Source organism: Scatophagus argus, chromosome 18 (assembly GCF_020382885.2).
Source record: "Scatophagus argus isolate fScaArg1 chromosome 18, fScaArg1.pri, whole genome shotgun sequence".
Taxonomy (NCBI): Eukaryota; Metazoa; Chordata; class Actinopteri; family Scatophagidae; genus Scatophagus; species Scatophagus argus.
In genome coordinates, this window is record NC_058510.1 from 8,448,020 (window position 1) to 8,462,134 (window position 14,115).

The 14,115-nt window shown below is 39.3% G+C and overlaps 1 protein-coding gene across 1 annotated transcript in view; it reads left to right on the forward strand.

The window, feature by feature from the left end:
• Positions 1 to 379: 379 nt before the first annotated feature.
• malrd1 (MAM and LDL receptor class A domain containing 1) overlaps positions 380 to 14,115 on the forward strand; it is a 47,758-nt gene continuing 34,022 nt past the window's right edge. Inside the window, exons 1-10 of the mRNA XM_046371595.1 lie at positions 380 to 862; positions 1,832 to 1,963; positions 2,087 to 2,175; positions 2,277 to 2,441; positions 5,579 to 5,675; positions 8,256 to 8,384; positions 9,009 to 9,161; positions 11,139 to 11,244; positions 11,771 to 12,138; positions 12,961 to 13,406. Coding sequence (XP_046227551.1) covers positions 685 to 862; positions 1,832 to 1,963; positions 2,087 to 2,175; positions 2,277 to 2,441; positions 5,579 to 5,675; positions 8,256 to 8,384; positions 9,009 to 9,161; positions 11,139 to 11,244; positions 11,771 to 12,138; positions 12,961 to 13,406 — 1,863 coding nt within the window. The 5' untranslated portion in view covers positions 380 to 684. The remainder of the gene's footprint in view (positions 863 to 1,831; positions 1,964 to 2,086; positions 2,176 to 2,276; positions 2,442 to 5,578; positions 5,676 to 8,255; positions 8,385 to 9,008; positions 9,162 to 11,138; positions 11,245 to 11,770; positions 12,139 to 12,960; positions 13,407 to 14,115) is intronic.

Below are 14,115 nucleotides of genomic sequence, written 5' to 3' on the forward strand. Positions count from 1 at the left end.
AGTGGAAAACTTGTGCCGACAGAGGGAGGCACCACCTCAAACAAAGCGTGGATTTGTCAGAACGATCAAGGTTTACTGTGTCATTAATCATTGACAAGCTAAGGATGCCACAGAGAAAAACATTATACCAGCAATCATCTGCTGGCTACTCTAAGACTTTAATGATAGTATTGAAAGATTTAGGAATATTTGGGGCAACACTCTCTCTCAACACATTAAGCAGATAAGCTGACTCAGTTTAAGACTGCGTTGTGGCTTGGCATCAAGACCCGCCTTGTTGTGTTTGCATCAGCTCTGGGGTTGAGGTTGCGGCATACTTACCACATTTGTCTCTTGAACTGAGCATCTCACCCGGCGCATGCACTCTTTTTAGCATCGTGAATATGGTAGCCTAAACCCTGACGAAACCACCACCACTTTCTCACTTTTGAGAATTGTTTTCCTCTCTTTCCTCTCTTTGCAATATGCAAAAAAGTGACTTTATTGACTAACAGCCATAAAAGCCATTTATTACCCTTTACAACAGCTTGACACACAGGATCAGTCCAAGATCCAAGTAAACTGTACACGGTGAGGAAAACCTCTGCCTCGACAGAAGTTCCTCCTTATGTCTTAACAACAAAATGTTTAACTTGGATGTGAAGAGAAGGCGTTCTAGTTAAAGGATAAACAATAACCAGGCTGATGACGTTACTGCCGGGCTCGCGGTGGCTGCTGTTGGCCTTCTTTCTGGTGTTTACCCCCGTGTCTGTCGAAGCCTGTTTGACTCAGGACTTCACCTGCGCTCAGGGGTTGTGTGTGCCTGAGGACTGTGTGTGTGACTTTACTGACAACTGCGGAGACAGCAGCGTTGAAGAAAACTGTGAGTAAAGCAGGACAACAGACAGTGTAATAATCTAAAATGGAATGATATTAAAAGAATGTAAAACATAGAACAGATTAGAGACAAAACAGAAATCATCCCAGTTCAAATATATATTACAGATAATTTACAATGCTGCTTATTGGTTGTGTAAATGTGGAAGTGAAAGGAGCATTTTCTGGGGATTCTTCCTAACATGGAGAGTGAACAGCCTCTCTGTGGCGAAGGCATGCAGGGTTTGAGAAATTGGATACAACGTGATCTACCATTATGCTGAATCCATCAAGCCCATTTCCAGCTGATATTAAAATCTGTTTTTAATTAACAGCTTTTTTTTCCTTTAGGTGATTTTGTGTTTATTCTCTTTCCATACTAGTGGAAGAGATATTAAAACAGTGTATTGTCAGTAATTATAATAAATAAGATCCTTAAAGTTCGAAGGAACCTTTTGATCTTGCAATGTGCAGTTTTTCTTCATTGTATCCTCTAATGAGCCCCAACAGCACACATCTTTTAAAGCATATCTTTTCATTTTTTACACATGAAAACATAGTCCAACAGTGGCTTGCACGCCTATTAAAAGCATAATTGATATGCGTTTTAACATAGCGCAGCCCAAAACCGTGGGAGCCAAAAAGGCAAGAAAATTAAAATGCAAGAGGCACCAGTGAAATTATTCAGTTCTGCTTGTTTCTTAATGTATAAATGTGATTCTTTGTTGCATCATTGCTGATCTTTCCTGTCATCAGTTTTTCACTAATGCTTTATAGTTTCTTGTTGCACATTTGGTCATAAAGCCAAACGAGAATCCCTGCTTAAAAAAATGAGAAACCCCTTTGTTTCTAAGCTCTGTTGAGTTGATGATTTTATTTAGTGCATGCAACCCAGATCTTAATCCCAAAACACAGATTCATTGTAAAATATACTTCATGATGAAACACAAAAGAGCGCAAGTGTTTTCTGTCGAAGGCTCCAGATGTAAGAGGTGTGACTTTGAGGAGGGATTCTGTGACCTGACCCAGAGCTCGAAGGAGCTCTCTGGATGGATCAGAACGACTCAGGCCCCAGGACTCAGTCATGACCACACCAACAACACATCAGGTAGGAGGATTTGGCTTTTATTGGACATAATGTAAGTCTATTTTGAAATTACAACCTTTTACTGTTCTGATGCTTAATCATATGTTTCCGTGCATGTACCCCTCACATCCCCCCCTCCTCTAGCATACTTCCTGTCCCTTCTACCTGTCAAAGGAAACAGAACCACAGCAGACCTGAGCAGTCCCATCTTCCTGCCCAGTCAGACTTGCCATGTAAGAAAATCCTCAGTGTGGGTTACTTTGGCATGCAGACAAAATCATTGAAAACCACATGATGGCAGCTGGTGACACCCTCTTGCGTTTTCACTCAACAGATGAGTTTCTATCATTATTTTGGGACAAAACATGGAGATCTCCAGGTGTTGGTTCAGACTCAAACACTGGATCAGAGCACAGAGGTGTGGAAAAGCTCTACGCAATCACAGACGGAAATGTGGATGCAGACGGTGATCAGCATTTCCAGTAATGACAGTTTTCAGGTCTGTGACACTCACAGTTTGCTATAATAGACAATAACTATAATAGGTTTAAATTGCTGTTTAATATGGTTAAATATATAAATATCAAGACATATGGTCTATCACTGTGTTGTGTCATGTTGCACCATATCTGAAGTCTAATTAGCCCAATATAGACACTGAGGTCTGTTACATCTCGTTCATATATATATTACATCTACTGCAGTCATATCACTGAAGTTATTCAGTTAGTTATGTTTTGTCCAATCAATTTTTATATTACCTGAATCCCAAGAGATGCTTCTCTTCATCGCTTTCCTATTACTTATTTGTAGTCTAAAAAGACTGTTTTTGTGTGCTATTGTGTTTGGGAATTTTTTTTAGCTTGAATTATGATACGTTGAGGTTCCACACAAATTGATTTTGTTCAAGTGTCTAACAGTGCCATCAGAATATACCATGAATCTGCAAGGTAGTGCCAGCATGAATGTAGTAATTATCTGCGTGCCATACTGACACAAAGTATTTTCAAAAAAATCAGTATGAATATTACAAAATGGTGGAAGAATTAATACCTTCTGCTACACTATACTTTTTACTATAACAGCAATATTGTGCTGTAAAATACTTTGTTACAAATAAAAGTCTCACATTCAAAATGTCACCTAGATTTCACAACAAAAAGTACAAAAGAATTAATAGTAAAATGTACTCAAAGTGTTATAATAATACATAATGTAGAGATACAATGAATAAATGATTAATTGATTTATTCATTGAAAGAAGATTGACTGCCATTATTTTTATAGCTGATTGATTGTCACTATCTTTCAAACAAAAATATTTGCTTGAAACAGAAGTCTAAAACCAGACTTTAGTTCCCTTCAGATCTATGGAGCCTTTTTGCGTCCTTAAGCTCATTGTTTTTGGTTTTCCCGTTAGGAACTTTGTTGTTGTCTTTCGCTCTCACTGCTCTCATTAACCTTATTTTCAGCAGCTGGCAGCTGTAGATGAAAACACAAATCCATATGCTACTTGCCCAGTACCAAATGGCACACAGACAAAGTTAGATAATGACAGTTGAATTAAGATAAGATAATAAGATATACCCTTATTGATCCCCCAGAAGGCAAAGTTTGGGTGTTATTGCAACACAAGGACAGAATAAATACAGAGAAACAGAGAAACCTAAAGAGAATAAATAATTAAATGTGTGTGAATTAATTGTAAATGTAGACACTGTGCAAGACCAATTTGTCTCCAAACAAAAAAATGTTAAAAAGCAGGGCACTTACAATACCCAGAACCAGTGGTGTGCTTGAGCTAATAAATCAAAATAAAGACATATTGTTTACATTTTACATCATCTTATTAATTTATGTCACATTATATTGCACATTGTGTATGCAGCTGTTCAAAAGCTAACATATTTTTTGATATTTTTAGGGCACATTAAGACGCACGTAAAATATACAGTGTAAGATATACAGTTTCCTTGAAACTGATCAAATAAGAAATGAGCTGCATAACAGGAACCGTTAATGTGAGGGGGCTACTGACCCAACTGGACCCTTCAAAGGCCATCTGGAGTCCTATGAATCCTGCTGTTTGTGTCCTTCCCATATCCTCAGACAATGTCAGTGTATCACCCTCCTCCTCCTCTCTGCCTTCACCATCTGTCACCGACTGCAGCCAGTTCAGTTTCATAACATGGCTGAACCAGTGCCGGGGGTAAAGGGAGGTCAACTCTCTGCCAACAATCACTTTCCCCTCCATTAATCTACTTCCTGTTTTAAAGGCAGTTTAGCTAATTAGGTTTTTATTTGCCTCTGTGATTTCAATTTCAGTCGGTTTGCTTAACGATCAGCACTTTCTGCACCTTCTGAAGTTCTCCAGCGTTGTGAGGTTGTTCTCTAATTGTGTTCTGGAAAACACCTTTCTTGAGACAGCTTTATTAAAATTTGTGCATAAAATATTTATAAACATTTGGCCTAGTATGAAACAAAAACACAGAAAATCTCATGTGATTAATGAGTATTTTGTAGAACTGCATCTGCTGACAATAACTAAATGACTCGCTGAATAATAACGTCCAAGATTTTCTGTCTGGATCAGATATACACACTCATTTGATTGTGAGATCCTAAATAAACCGTTGAGTAGACTCATTATTTTCATCCCATAAATTGTGTTACTTTGATGGACAGCAGGCACAAAGCAATCTCAAGGGCGAGGCCTATTAGATGGACTGATTGGTACAAATGTTTGTACAGACATTTATGGTTCCCAGGCAATGATTCCTACTCACATTGGTCCTCTAGACATTTGAAGTTTTGACTGACTGTATGTATTGGATGAATTACCATGGACTTTAGAATACACGACTTACACAGGGTGAACTCTGGTAGTAACTTTGGTGACATGCTAAAAGTTTTCAATTTCTCCAAGGCCTGTAATTCTAATGACAGTCTGTCGGCTTCATCTGTAGTAGTATCTGTGGGCTAGTTGTGTTTAGTTCTAATTACCAATTGCATAACACATTGGATTGTGACCAATTAAACATTAAACATAATTAAACATTAACCTTTTTTTTAATGCCGACTTCCTTCCTGACAGCAGATGGCATAGATGCAGAGTCTCACTCCTGAAAACTTTTTAGTCTTTCAACCTTTTTGAGTTCCATAATTTAACTTGTAGCTATATCGAAAAAGCAAGGGAAAAGTAGCTAATTGACTCCACTGACGCTTCTAGCAATGAAATCAAGATCACGACCAGCTAGCCTTGTGGAGGAACACGTTAAACGCCATCTCTGCTGAGTTCAACACCACCATCCTGACACTGGAAACAAAACTGGACACAAACCTTTTTACAGCCTTGTTACGACTGCCACAAATTCAAAATATACCCACTATACTAGAGTGTGTCATTGCCTTTACGTCGGCCATTGTACTGATGTTGGTGTACTTGCTTTAGCATTTAGCTCAAAACACCACTGTGCCTACCTCTTTGCATGTATGCAGACTTTTCTCATGAATGTTAGAACAAGTCTAGCACACACATTTAAACATATATGTTACACAAACATACCAAATGGGTGCACTGACCAAAATACACAAAAACAAACAGATTGTGTTTTCTAAAGCTTTCTATGTTTTCAGGTGCTGATTCGGGGACAACTTTCAGCAGACAGCGAAGCCTCCGAGGTCCTGGCCGTGGATGACCTATCCTTCAGTCCTGGCTGTGTGACTGTGACTGGTACTGCTACCATTAATAACGTCTCGCTACACAGACGGGACAAGTTCAGACCTTGACATTTTGAAATATCGCCACACATAAAACAGACGGCCACAATGTTGTTTTGAATACTGATAACAGAGGTAGACATTAAAGCATCCAAGACGAAATTCATAACAGAATAAATGAATCTTTAAAATAGTGCTTACGACACATTTCCTTCCGCTGAATATGGAGCACAGTCAGTGCTGCGATCTATGGGTTTATTTATGTCTGCAATAGCATGCTGCCTGCACCTCAGTGATGAATGTGATGCAGCTGAACATCTTAGCTAGGAGCATTTGATAAAGCACTGCCTACTTGGCATTTTGGACAAAATTTTTTACATGTTGCCTTGGTGATATACTGATATTTCAGCTGCAAGCACCAACTATAGCATCTTTACAACAGCTGTTATTCATTGCTCATGCTCTCTGCCTGTAAAACAAGAGTTGAACCTTCTTTATTGATTGTGTCATATGGGCTACAACCTGTGGCCTTCAGCTTTTTTTTTTTATTTTGTTTTAAGATCTCTTTCCCTGGTGAAGCATCAATGCCAGAGTGGAGGCAGAGTTGCTCCAGAGGCAGAGTTAATGTCTGTGGTCTGAGCCGTAGCACCGCAGGTTTTCAAGGATGTTTACCAAGTGAATTGCAAAGAAGGATTTTTATTCAATATATAAATTTGAAAAATCATTAATGAATCTCACATTTATTCATTAATGGCCATAGGAAGGTCTGCAGGCGTGCTGTCTAACCTAGATAATTAGCCGTCCAAGGGGCTGAAATTTCCTGTTCATTCCCCCATGGTACATAAGGCCACTGTGAACTGCTTCCTGCTTTTCCATGTTAGTTAGTTTGTCTGTCACTGAATCAGATTGTACTTATTTAGATTTGTAGAGTAACTTTTCCAGAGACATACTTGGATGATTAAATAATTATGTGTATTTAAATGTGTCATTCAAGCTTACAAAAAATCATCACCAGACCTTGCACTTCCTCTCAGTTCTATTGAGCATTTTGGCAGCTTTTACTATTTTGGTTCACTGCTCTCATCAGGTCATCATCATCAAAAGCTCTGATAAACCCTGTGTACACTATGTGTCCAGCTGGTGAACATAGTGGAGTGAAAATCAATTAAATGCAGGTTTAAGCTGAGCTAATGGTGTTAAGCAAGAGCAAAAGACACAGTGACAAATGTGACAGACTTTACAGTAAGAGTCTCTTGGACAGAACTAAATGAACATGTTTAAGTGGACGTCATCTTGACACTCATTTGACTTCCATCTCGATTTGTGCAATGCCCCGCACCTCAGCAAGCAAGGTTGTTGTTATAATATAAAACATATTAAGTCTGATGCTGATCAGTAATGCACAAGGCACATGGTTAGAGCTACATCCTAACCTCAAGCCAGCTTGAGCTACGGTACTGGAAAAAGAAAACAATTCTAGAAATGTTAAAATAGCAAAAACGCATTACTACACCAGCAAAGGGTTATTATGCATTACTTATCTGTATAGTCTGACATGGGAGGGAAGACAAGTATATTATTTTGAAATATGGCTCACATCTCATATCATTGACTACCTGCCATACAGTAATTTACAGAAGAATCCTTATGTCCCATGTTCTTTATTATTCATCCTATCTACTACATGGCCAATCAGTTTGTTGCACTGAATTATGGGTTCACAACATCAATGAATTTGGATTAAGTGGACTGTCACAAATAATGACATTGTAATCGTTAAATATTGGCCTATGACTAAATGGATGTGGGGTGAAATAAGACAGAAAAATTGTATTTTCAGCTGAAGTTTTACATCACTTGTACACCCTGTTATCATAAATAATACTCCTGTCTCCCAGGGTGTTTTGTGTCTGTACATGTTTTGGGAATGAGCTGTCTACCATTTAATTTATTATGGCCATCCTTTTATACGCCTAGCTGATACTCCCAGTTATTTTGCCAGGTCAGTTCTTGTCTGGCCTACTGCCAAGATTCATGGCCTACCTTAATCATTGTATCAGATATTTTATCTTGCTGGATGGCTTTTCCCTTTCAAAAGTCTAGAAATTCTTTTCACTTTTAAGATTAGTTACTACAGAAATCTAAAAGTAACAACCATTTAAAAACTCATTTTCAATAGCGGGCCAAAAGCTATTTAAAAATTGGACAATTTTTCAGTTATGTTTCCAGTACTCCCCGTAATTGAAATGAAATTGAGTTCATTTATGAGATTGGATCTTGGACGCACCATTGATCAAAGTATCTGAACTTCATTTATTACTTACAGTAGAGTCTAATCTTCCATGGCGCAGCTAATGTACTTCACTTTCTCTGGCTGCAGCCGAGCCTTTATTGGTCCACCATGAATTTGTGAGTGCTAATGATAAAATCCCATGTTAGGAGTCAGTGATAACGACTGTTACACTTTGTATCTGCTGGGTCTACATCTGATTTCATACATACTTGTTTGTCAAAGCACCCCTTTCAACTGAACACTGTAATTCCAATGATAATGTCAGTTGTATTAATCTTTCATGTTTGATTTCTGTGGCAGAAAACAGTGTACCAACTCCTGTCTGCCCTCCCTCATGGTTTGCCTGTGGTGATGGGAAGTGCATCGAGGAGAGCAAAGTGTGTGACTTCACCCCACATTGTCACCATGGAGAGGACGAAGCCATCTGCTGTAAGAAACATCACGCTAAAAACACCTTCAGACAATCCACGTCCTGTAAATTTAAGTGAGAGCAGTTTGGTGATTTATATGTATCTGCCAGTGTGACGACAAGGACTGAAGACCCATTTAGACCCATTTCCTGTTGAGGATTTTTTTTTCCACTATTAACTTAATTTCTGTTAATTTTAAATCTGTTTTGCAAGTGAAACCTGATAAACAAAACCGAACAAGTTAGTGAAGAAGGATGTATTCCCATTTAAATTTTTGGAGTTTAATGTTCAGCCAAGCCACATAACTATTAGTTACAGCCTTGTTGAGCCTTCGATTGTATCACACAATCTTCCTCAGCATATGGCGTTAAAACAGTAAAAACTACAAGTAAAATAGAGTTTAGATTGAAAATTTATTTGTGACTTTGGGAACACAATTTGACACAACAGTCCTACAGGGTCCATCAGCAATTATCCTTGGGCTCCATGACAACTGGACATTTACTGGGGGAGCATTTGTGGTCAAAAGCTCCAGAAAAGCTATTGAAGTGAGGATGCTGAGTCAACTGTTGTTTCCAAAGTCAAGAATGAGCTTTCACTCTCACCTTTATTTAAAGAACTTCCCACCTTTCTCCTCATTCAGCCTCTGAGTGCGACTTTGAGAACGGTTCTTGCGGCTGGTACGAGCTCACCCTTGGTGATGGCTTTGACTGGGTCAGGGGCTCATCTGTTGAGGTACCTCCACATTACTATGGTGACCCGCCACCTCTGGACCACTCTACAAATAGCACCAAAGGTAAAGAAACAGACACACCACATAGTGCATGTTCAGTAGCAATACTGCCATTAGCAATACGCAGCTGCTACTCGGATAACAGAAATGTGATGTGCTGATAAGATGATTTGTGTCCAGGGTGTTTGGTCAGAAATAACTGGCCAAAGATTATATTATCTACAGCTAAAATCCAGGTTTTGCGGAAGGAAAGAAAATCCCTTTTCTGTGTGTTTTTGTGAGATAAGCAATTCACGGAGAAATGCCTTCTCAGCCATCTGAATAATAGAAAGGAAATCGACATATGCTGTACTCATTCTGCATATTAACGACACGCTGAAACATCACTAGTGTCTCCAAGGTTTATATATGACAGCAGGTTACTATGTAATATGCTTCATTACATTTTTACTCATATTCAGCATTTTCTCCACATCTACACTCGAGAAAATATTTGACTCTCAAGATGCATTTATAGATTTAACAAAGAACACTGTTTTGATAACGTCCTGTAGGTTTTTCAGCAGCACCATCTGTTCTTTTGTTATGTGCATTTTGTGAACATACTGTGTAAAGAAGCTCTGTTGGGCTCAGATTTAGACACCGTGCAGACAGCAAACTGAAGTCCTTGTTATGTGTGACGTCTTCATATGTTTCAAGCTTTGTGGACACCTAAAATGAGCCAAGAAAACATTCCAACTCCATCGCATCGTCTGCTCATACTGTAAAACATCAGGCAGAATGCATTCATAGATTCTTGCTGGTTCATCATAGGCCAGCGGTCATTTTCCTTTTAAAACTGTTTTGATGAATGCGTGATCACTGCACTGCCCAAAAAGTAACTGACTGTTCAACATAGTCCATTCAGCAAAGGTGCCCTTCACTGTTGCGAATGTGTAAGAAAATGTGGTGAAAACCTTTTTGACTTCTCTGCCCTTCAGATAGTCCAAGTCTACCACTGACTTTTCCTGCGCTGTCGTATCGTGAATTTCCCACCAGAACTCAATCAAGTATAATCACAGTCCTACAGACCGCCTGTCCACTCCCTACTATTGCCATTGTAGTGAAGGTTGGCTGCAACTCACCATAAATATAGGATTATATATAAGAATTGGAAAGAAAAAAATGCTAATTGTTCATTTTTCTTAGACTTCAGGCAGTTTTGCCCATAAAGCGCTAGCATTCTGCTAATGTATGTTGACAGGTCGGTTAAAGATTTATGACAATGTTACCATACGGTAGGCTAACCTCAATTATCATTACGTGAACATAACTACTATAATGCGGTTTCGGTTTTGTGTATTATAGTCCTATCTTCCTAATAATAGCTACAGCAGATGTTAGAAGCGTGGTTAAAACAAAACACAAATTTGATTGATGTGTGAAACCGAAATGGCGAATGCTGTAAGATTTACTTCCTATCAACTTCATGTGTTGTTATGTAGGCTCTTGGACAATCCCTTTTGTATTCTGTAAAATAATCAACCTAAAAAAGGGGAGGCTAGCATTACAACTGGTGTTTTGTGTGCAGGTTTCTGTCCTTAAACTCTTAAATTTGTTTATAAGCAGGTGCATTTTCCATGGTGCATAACTGTGTGAAATGAAACGTCCCTCTGCATATCACTGCTGCATTGAGCAGCTGTTTACACAGTTGCAGTCTGGCTGTTACAAATAAGCCTTGCCAGTGTCCTCTAACCTGTCTTATCAACAAGCCACAGTTGGCATGGCAACTGCATTTGAGAGGATATATTTTGTTTATCCCATGATTCTTAATATACTCAGTAGACATTGTTGTGCACAAAAATTCCCCCCAGGGAAAGATACTGAAATTGACCCATATGACAAAGGTGTCCAATAGTAAATGAATCTCTCTCTGTCTACATCTAAAAGACTTTTAGCTCTTTTGAGAATTATTCACTGTCTGGTGGACCAAGTTGTTTGCAGCAATGTGGGGGTGTGGGCTTTAAGAAAATACTTAATATGGTTTATCATTCACTGCAGGCCACTTCATGTTTATATGGAAGAACAGTAGCAGCCTCTATCCAAGTGCTGTTCTCCGAGGACCCTGGTTCACACAATCCGCTTCCGGGTGCACCATGACCTTTTGGTGAGAGTCGCACTGTCACTTCCTTCTTTAACATGAGTCCTCATCAAAACCAGAATCAGAAACTACCTTCAATTTCAGACATTTTCCATTTGCTGTCTCTCTTCCTGTGTTTTCTGTGATCTTTTTGCCTTTCCTCCAACCATCATTTCACCGGTTTTGGCTCTGCTCTCTGAGCATCTCTCTTATTTCACAGTCAGACACATTGAAACGATACGCATCTGAATCTGTCATGTTTTGACAGTTTTATGGAACCTAAATTTTATGTCAAATGACAGATTTTATTTTCCACTGGGTGATTGGAGGGGTACCTCTGGCAGAAAAGTGCCACAGGTTTATAAATTTATTTTTTTCATGCAGATCCCAAGCCCTCATGTATTATGTCTAGCAAGCATGTCACAAAATGATTCTGTAATTTACATTATCTGGTATAAGGAAATAATGTCAAATGTATAACACTGCAGAAAGCACACAATTCCCTGCTGTCAGTGAAAAACCTTAGCCTCCACCTCTCTCTCATCTCCTTCAGGCATTATAACTCAGGCATATCCGTGGGGGCTACAAGTATGTTCCTTCGAGTCAAAGGAGTCCAAAACAACACTGTCATATGGAGGACTTTGTATGACCAGGGACCCCACTGGAACCAGACCACTGTACAGCTGGGGCGCATCACCCGGCCCTTTCAGATTGCTCTGACTAAGATCAGCCTCGGCGTATTTGATGGGGTCTCTGCCTTGGATGATGTCACCTTCAAGAACTGTTCGATGCCCCCCGCAGTGTCGGAGTGCCCCTCACACACGCATTTCCACTGTGTGCACACAAAGGCATGTGTGGAGTACTTGCAGCTCTGTGACCTTGTGGATGACTGTGGTGATGGATCTGATGAGGAGGGATGTTGTGAGTGTCTCTTATGGTAACATATATCCACTGGTGGGAGAAATACTCAGATCCTTTATGTAAAGAGGAGCCTCGGCAGTTTCACATATCAAATGTGTGGAAAAGTCTGTTTCCAGAGTTTCAGTGTCCCTGCATATGTAAAAAAAAGTTATCTTTTGTTGACTCCAGAGCTTTGCGAAATTGCCTCAAGTGATGTCAATTCAATAAACAAAGTTTGAAAATAAAGCAAATCTCGCGGGGTGAGATTACATCCCGCTCCTCATCTCTCCCTGAGACTAGTGACTTGAGACAGTATTAGCCACTACAAGTTTAATACCCCAAATCAAGGAACTCATATTTGTGTGTTGAGTTACCTCGTGAGAAATGTCAGTGCCAGATTTTGACAAGGAAGTGAATAAAAACACATGGAATAAAAAAACAAACAAACACACTGCTATTGTTCTGCTACATTAATTTTGATGATCATGGTCCACTGTGAGTCTGCAAAGCTGTATCTGTGCAGTCGCCTTTTAAACTTGGTTTGTAAAATTTGATTCTGACAACTTTTGGGTTTTAGTTATGTATGTTATGTTATAGTCGACTGTAGTGGAGTAAAAAGTACAATATTTCCCTCTTAAATGTAGTGAAGACAAAGTATAAAGTGGCAGAAAATGGAAATATATAAGTAAAATACAAAAGTATTAAGATTTACTGTACCAAATTGTTTTTATTTCAGTTTTTGAAGCTTATGCCAGCACTGAAACTCAAACAAGTGTAGCTGTCAGTGTAGCTTTAGGTTGTTTTCTGCCCCCAGTGAAAATCATTTCCTGTCATGTCTCACAGCTCCAGAGCTGCAGTGTAACTTCGAGCACGGGCTGTGCAGTTGGAAACAAGAACAGAGTGGAGGAGATGCGTTTGACTGGACTCGCATCCAAGGCCCCACTCCAACGTTTAACACCGGGCCCTGGAAGGACCACACACTGGGCACGAGCTACGGCCACTACCTCTACATCGAGTCCTCTGCGCCCCAGAAGTTCAAGGACACGGCTGTGTTGCTGAGCAGAGTCTTCCAACCCACCCATCAGCGTAGCAAGAACCTGTCCACGTCCCGCCAACACTGTGTTTTACGCTTCCATTACCACATGTTTGGCTCACATGTGCTCTGCCTGGCAGTGTACCTCAGGACCACAGCTACAGGCCGTGGGTTCATGCTGTGGGTTCGATATGGAGACCAAGGAAACCTGTGGCACAGGAAAACTCTCTACCTCAGCAGTGTGCGGCCTTTCCAGGTAAGTATAATGCTGCAGAAGCCGGTCCAAAATGAGCAATAAAACATTTCTTTTTTTTATTTAAGGTCCATCAGAGTTCTAGTCTGATATTCAGCTTACACAAGTGTAATGTAGAAATCTGAAGCCTTCAGTGCACATACACTGAGAAATGACTTATCAGTGAAGTTAGAGACATCTTGTGTCCAACAGTTGGAACATTGGAATTGAAAAATAATTACATATACACAGATTCTAGAATTTTAAAAGAGAAAGAAGGAATAGATTCATTTTGAAGACTTCAACAAGATAACTGAACATTTTTGTATTTCTTTATCTGCAAAGTAACTGTTCACTAAATAAATGCAACTGATTGAAAGCACAGTATTTCCTTCTTAAATGTAGAGAACAGAAATACATATAAATATGTCTACATAAGTGCGTTAAATGAGAAAATCTATTGTGCAATCGTGTAATTATGTATGTAAAGGTATAATATTATTATACCCACAATCTCTAATTCTTTTACATTCAGTTCCCTTGTGTAATCAAAGCTAGATGTGCAGATATGAACCACAGGTAAACATGACTCCCCAGCAGGCAGGTAGCAAAGAGCTTGTGTTTAAGAGTGCATCACATCGTTACTTGATGAAGATCTGTTTAATAGCTTCACTGCTTGACATCTATCCCTGAAGATGGATGTTCTGTTGTCATAATTTCTGAGTGAGTAGAA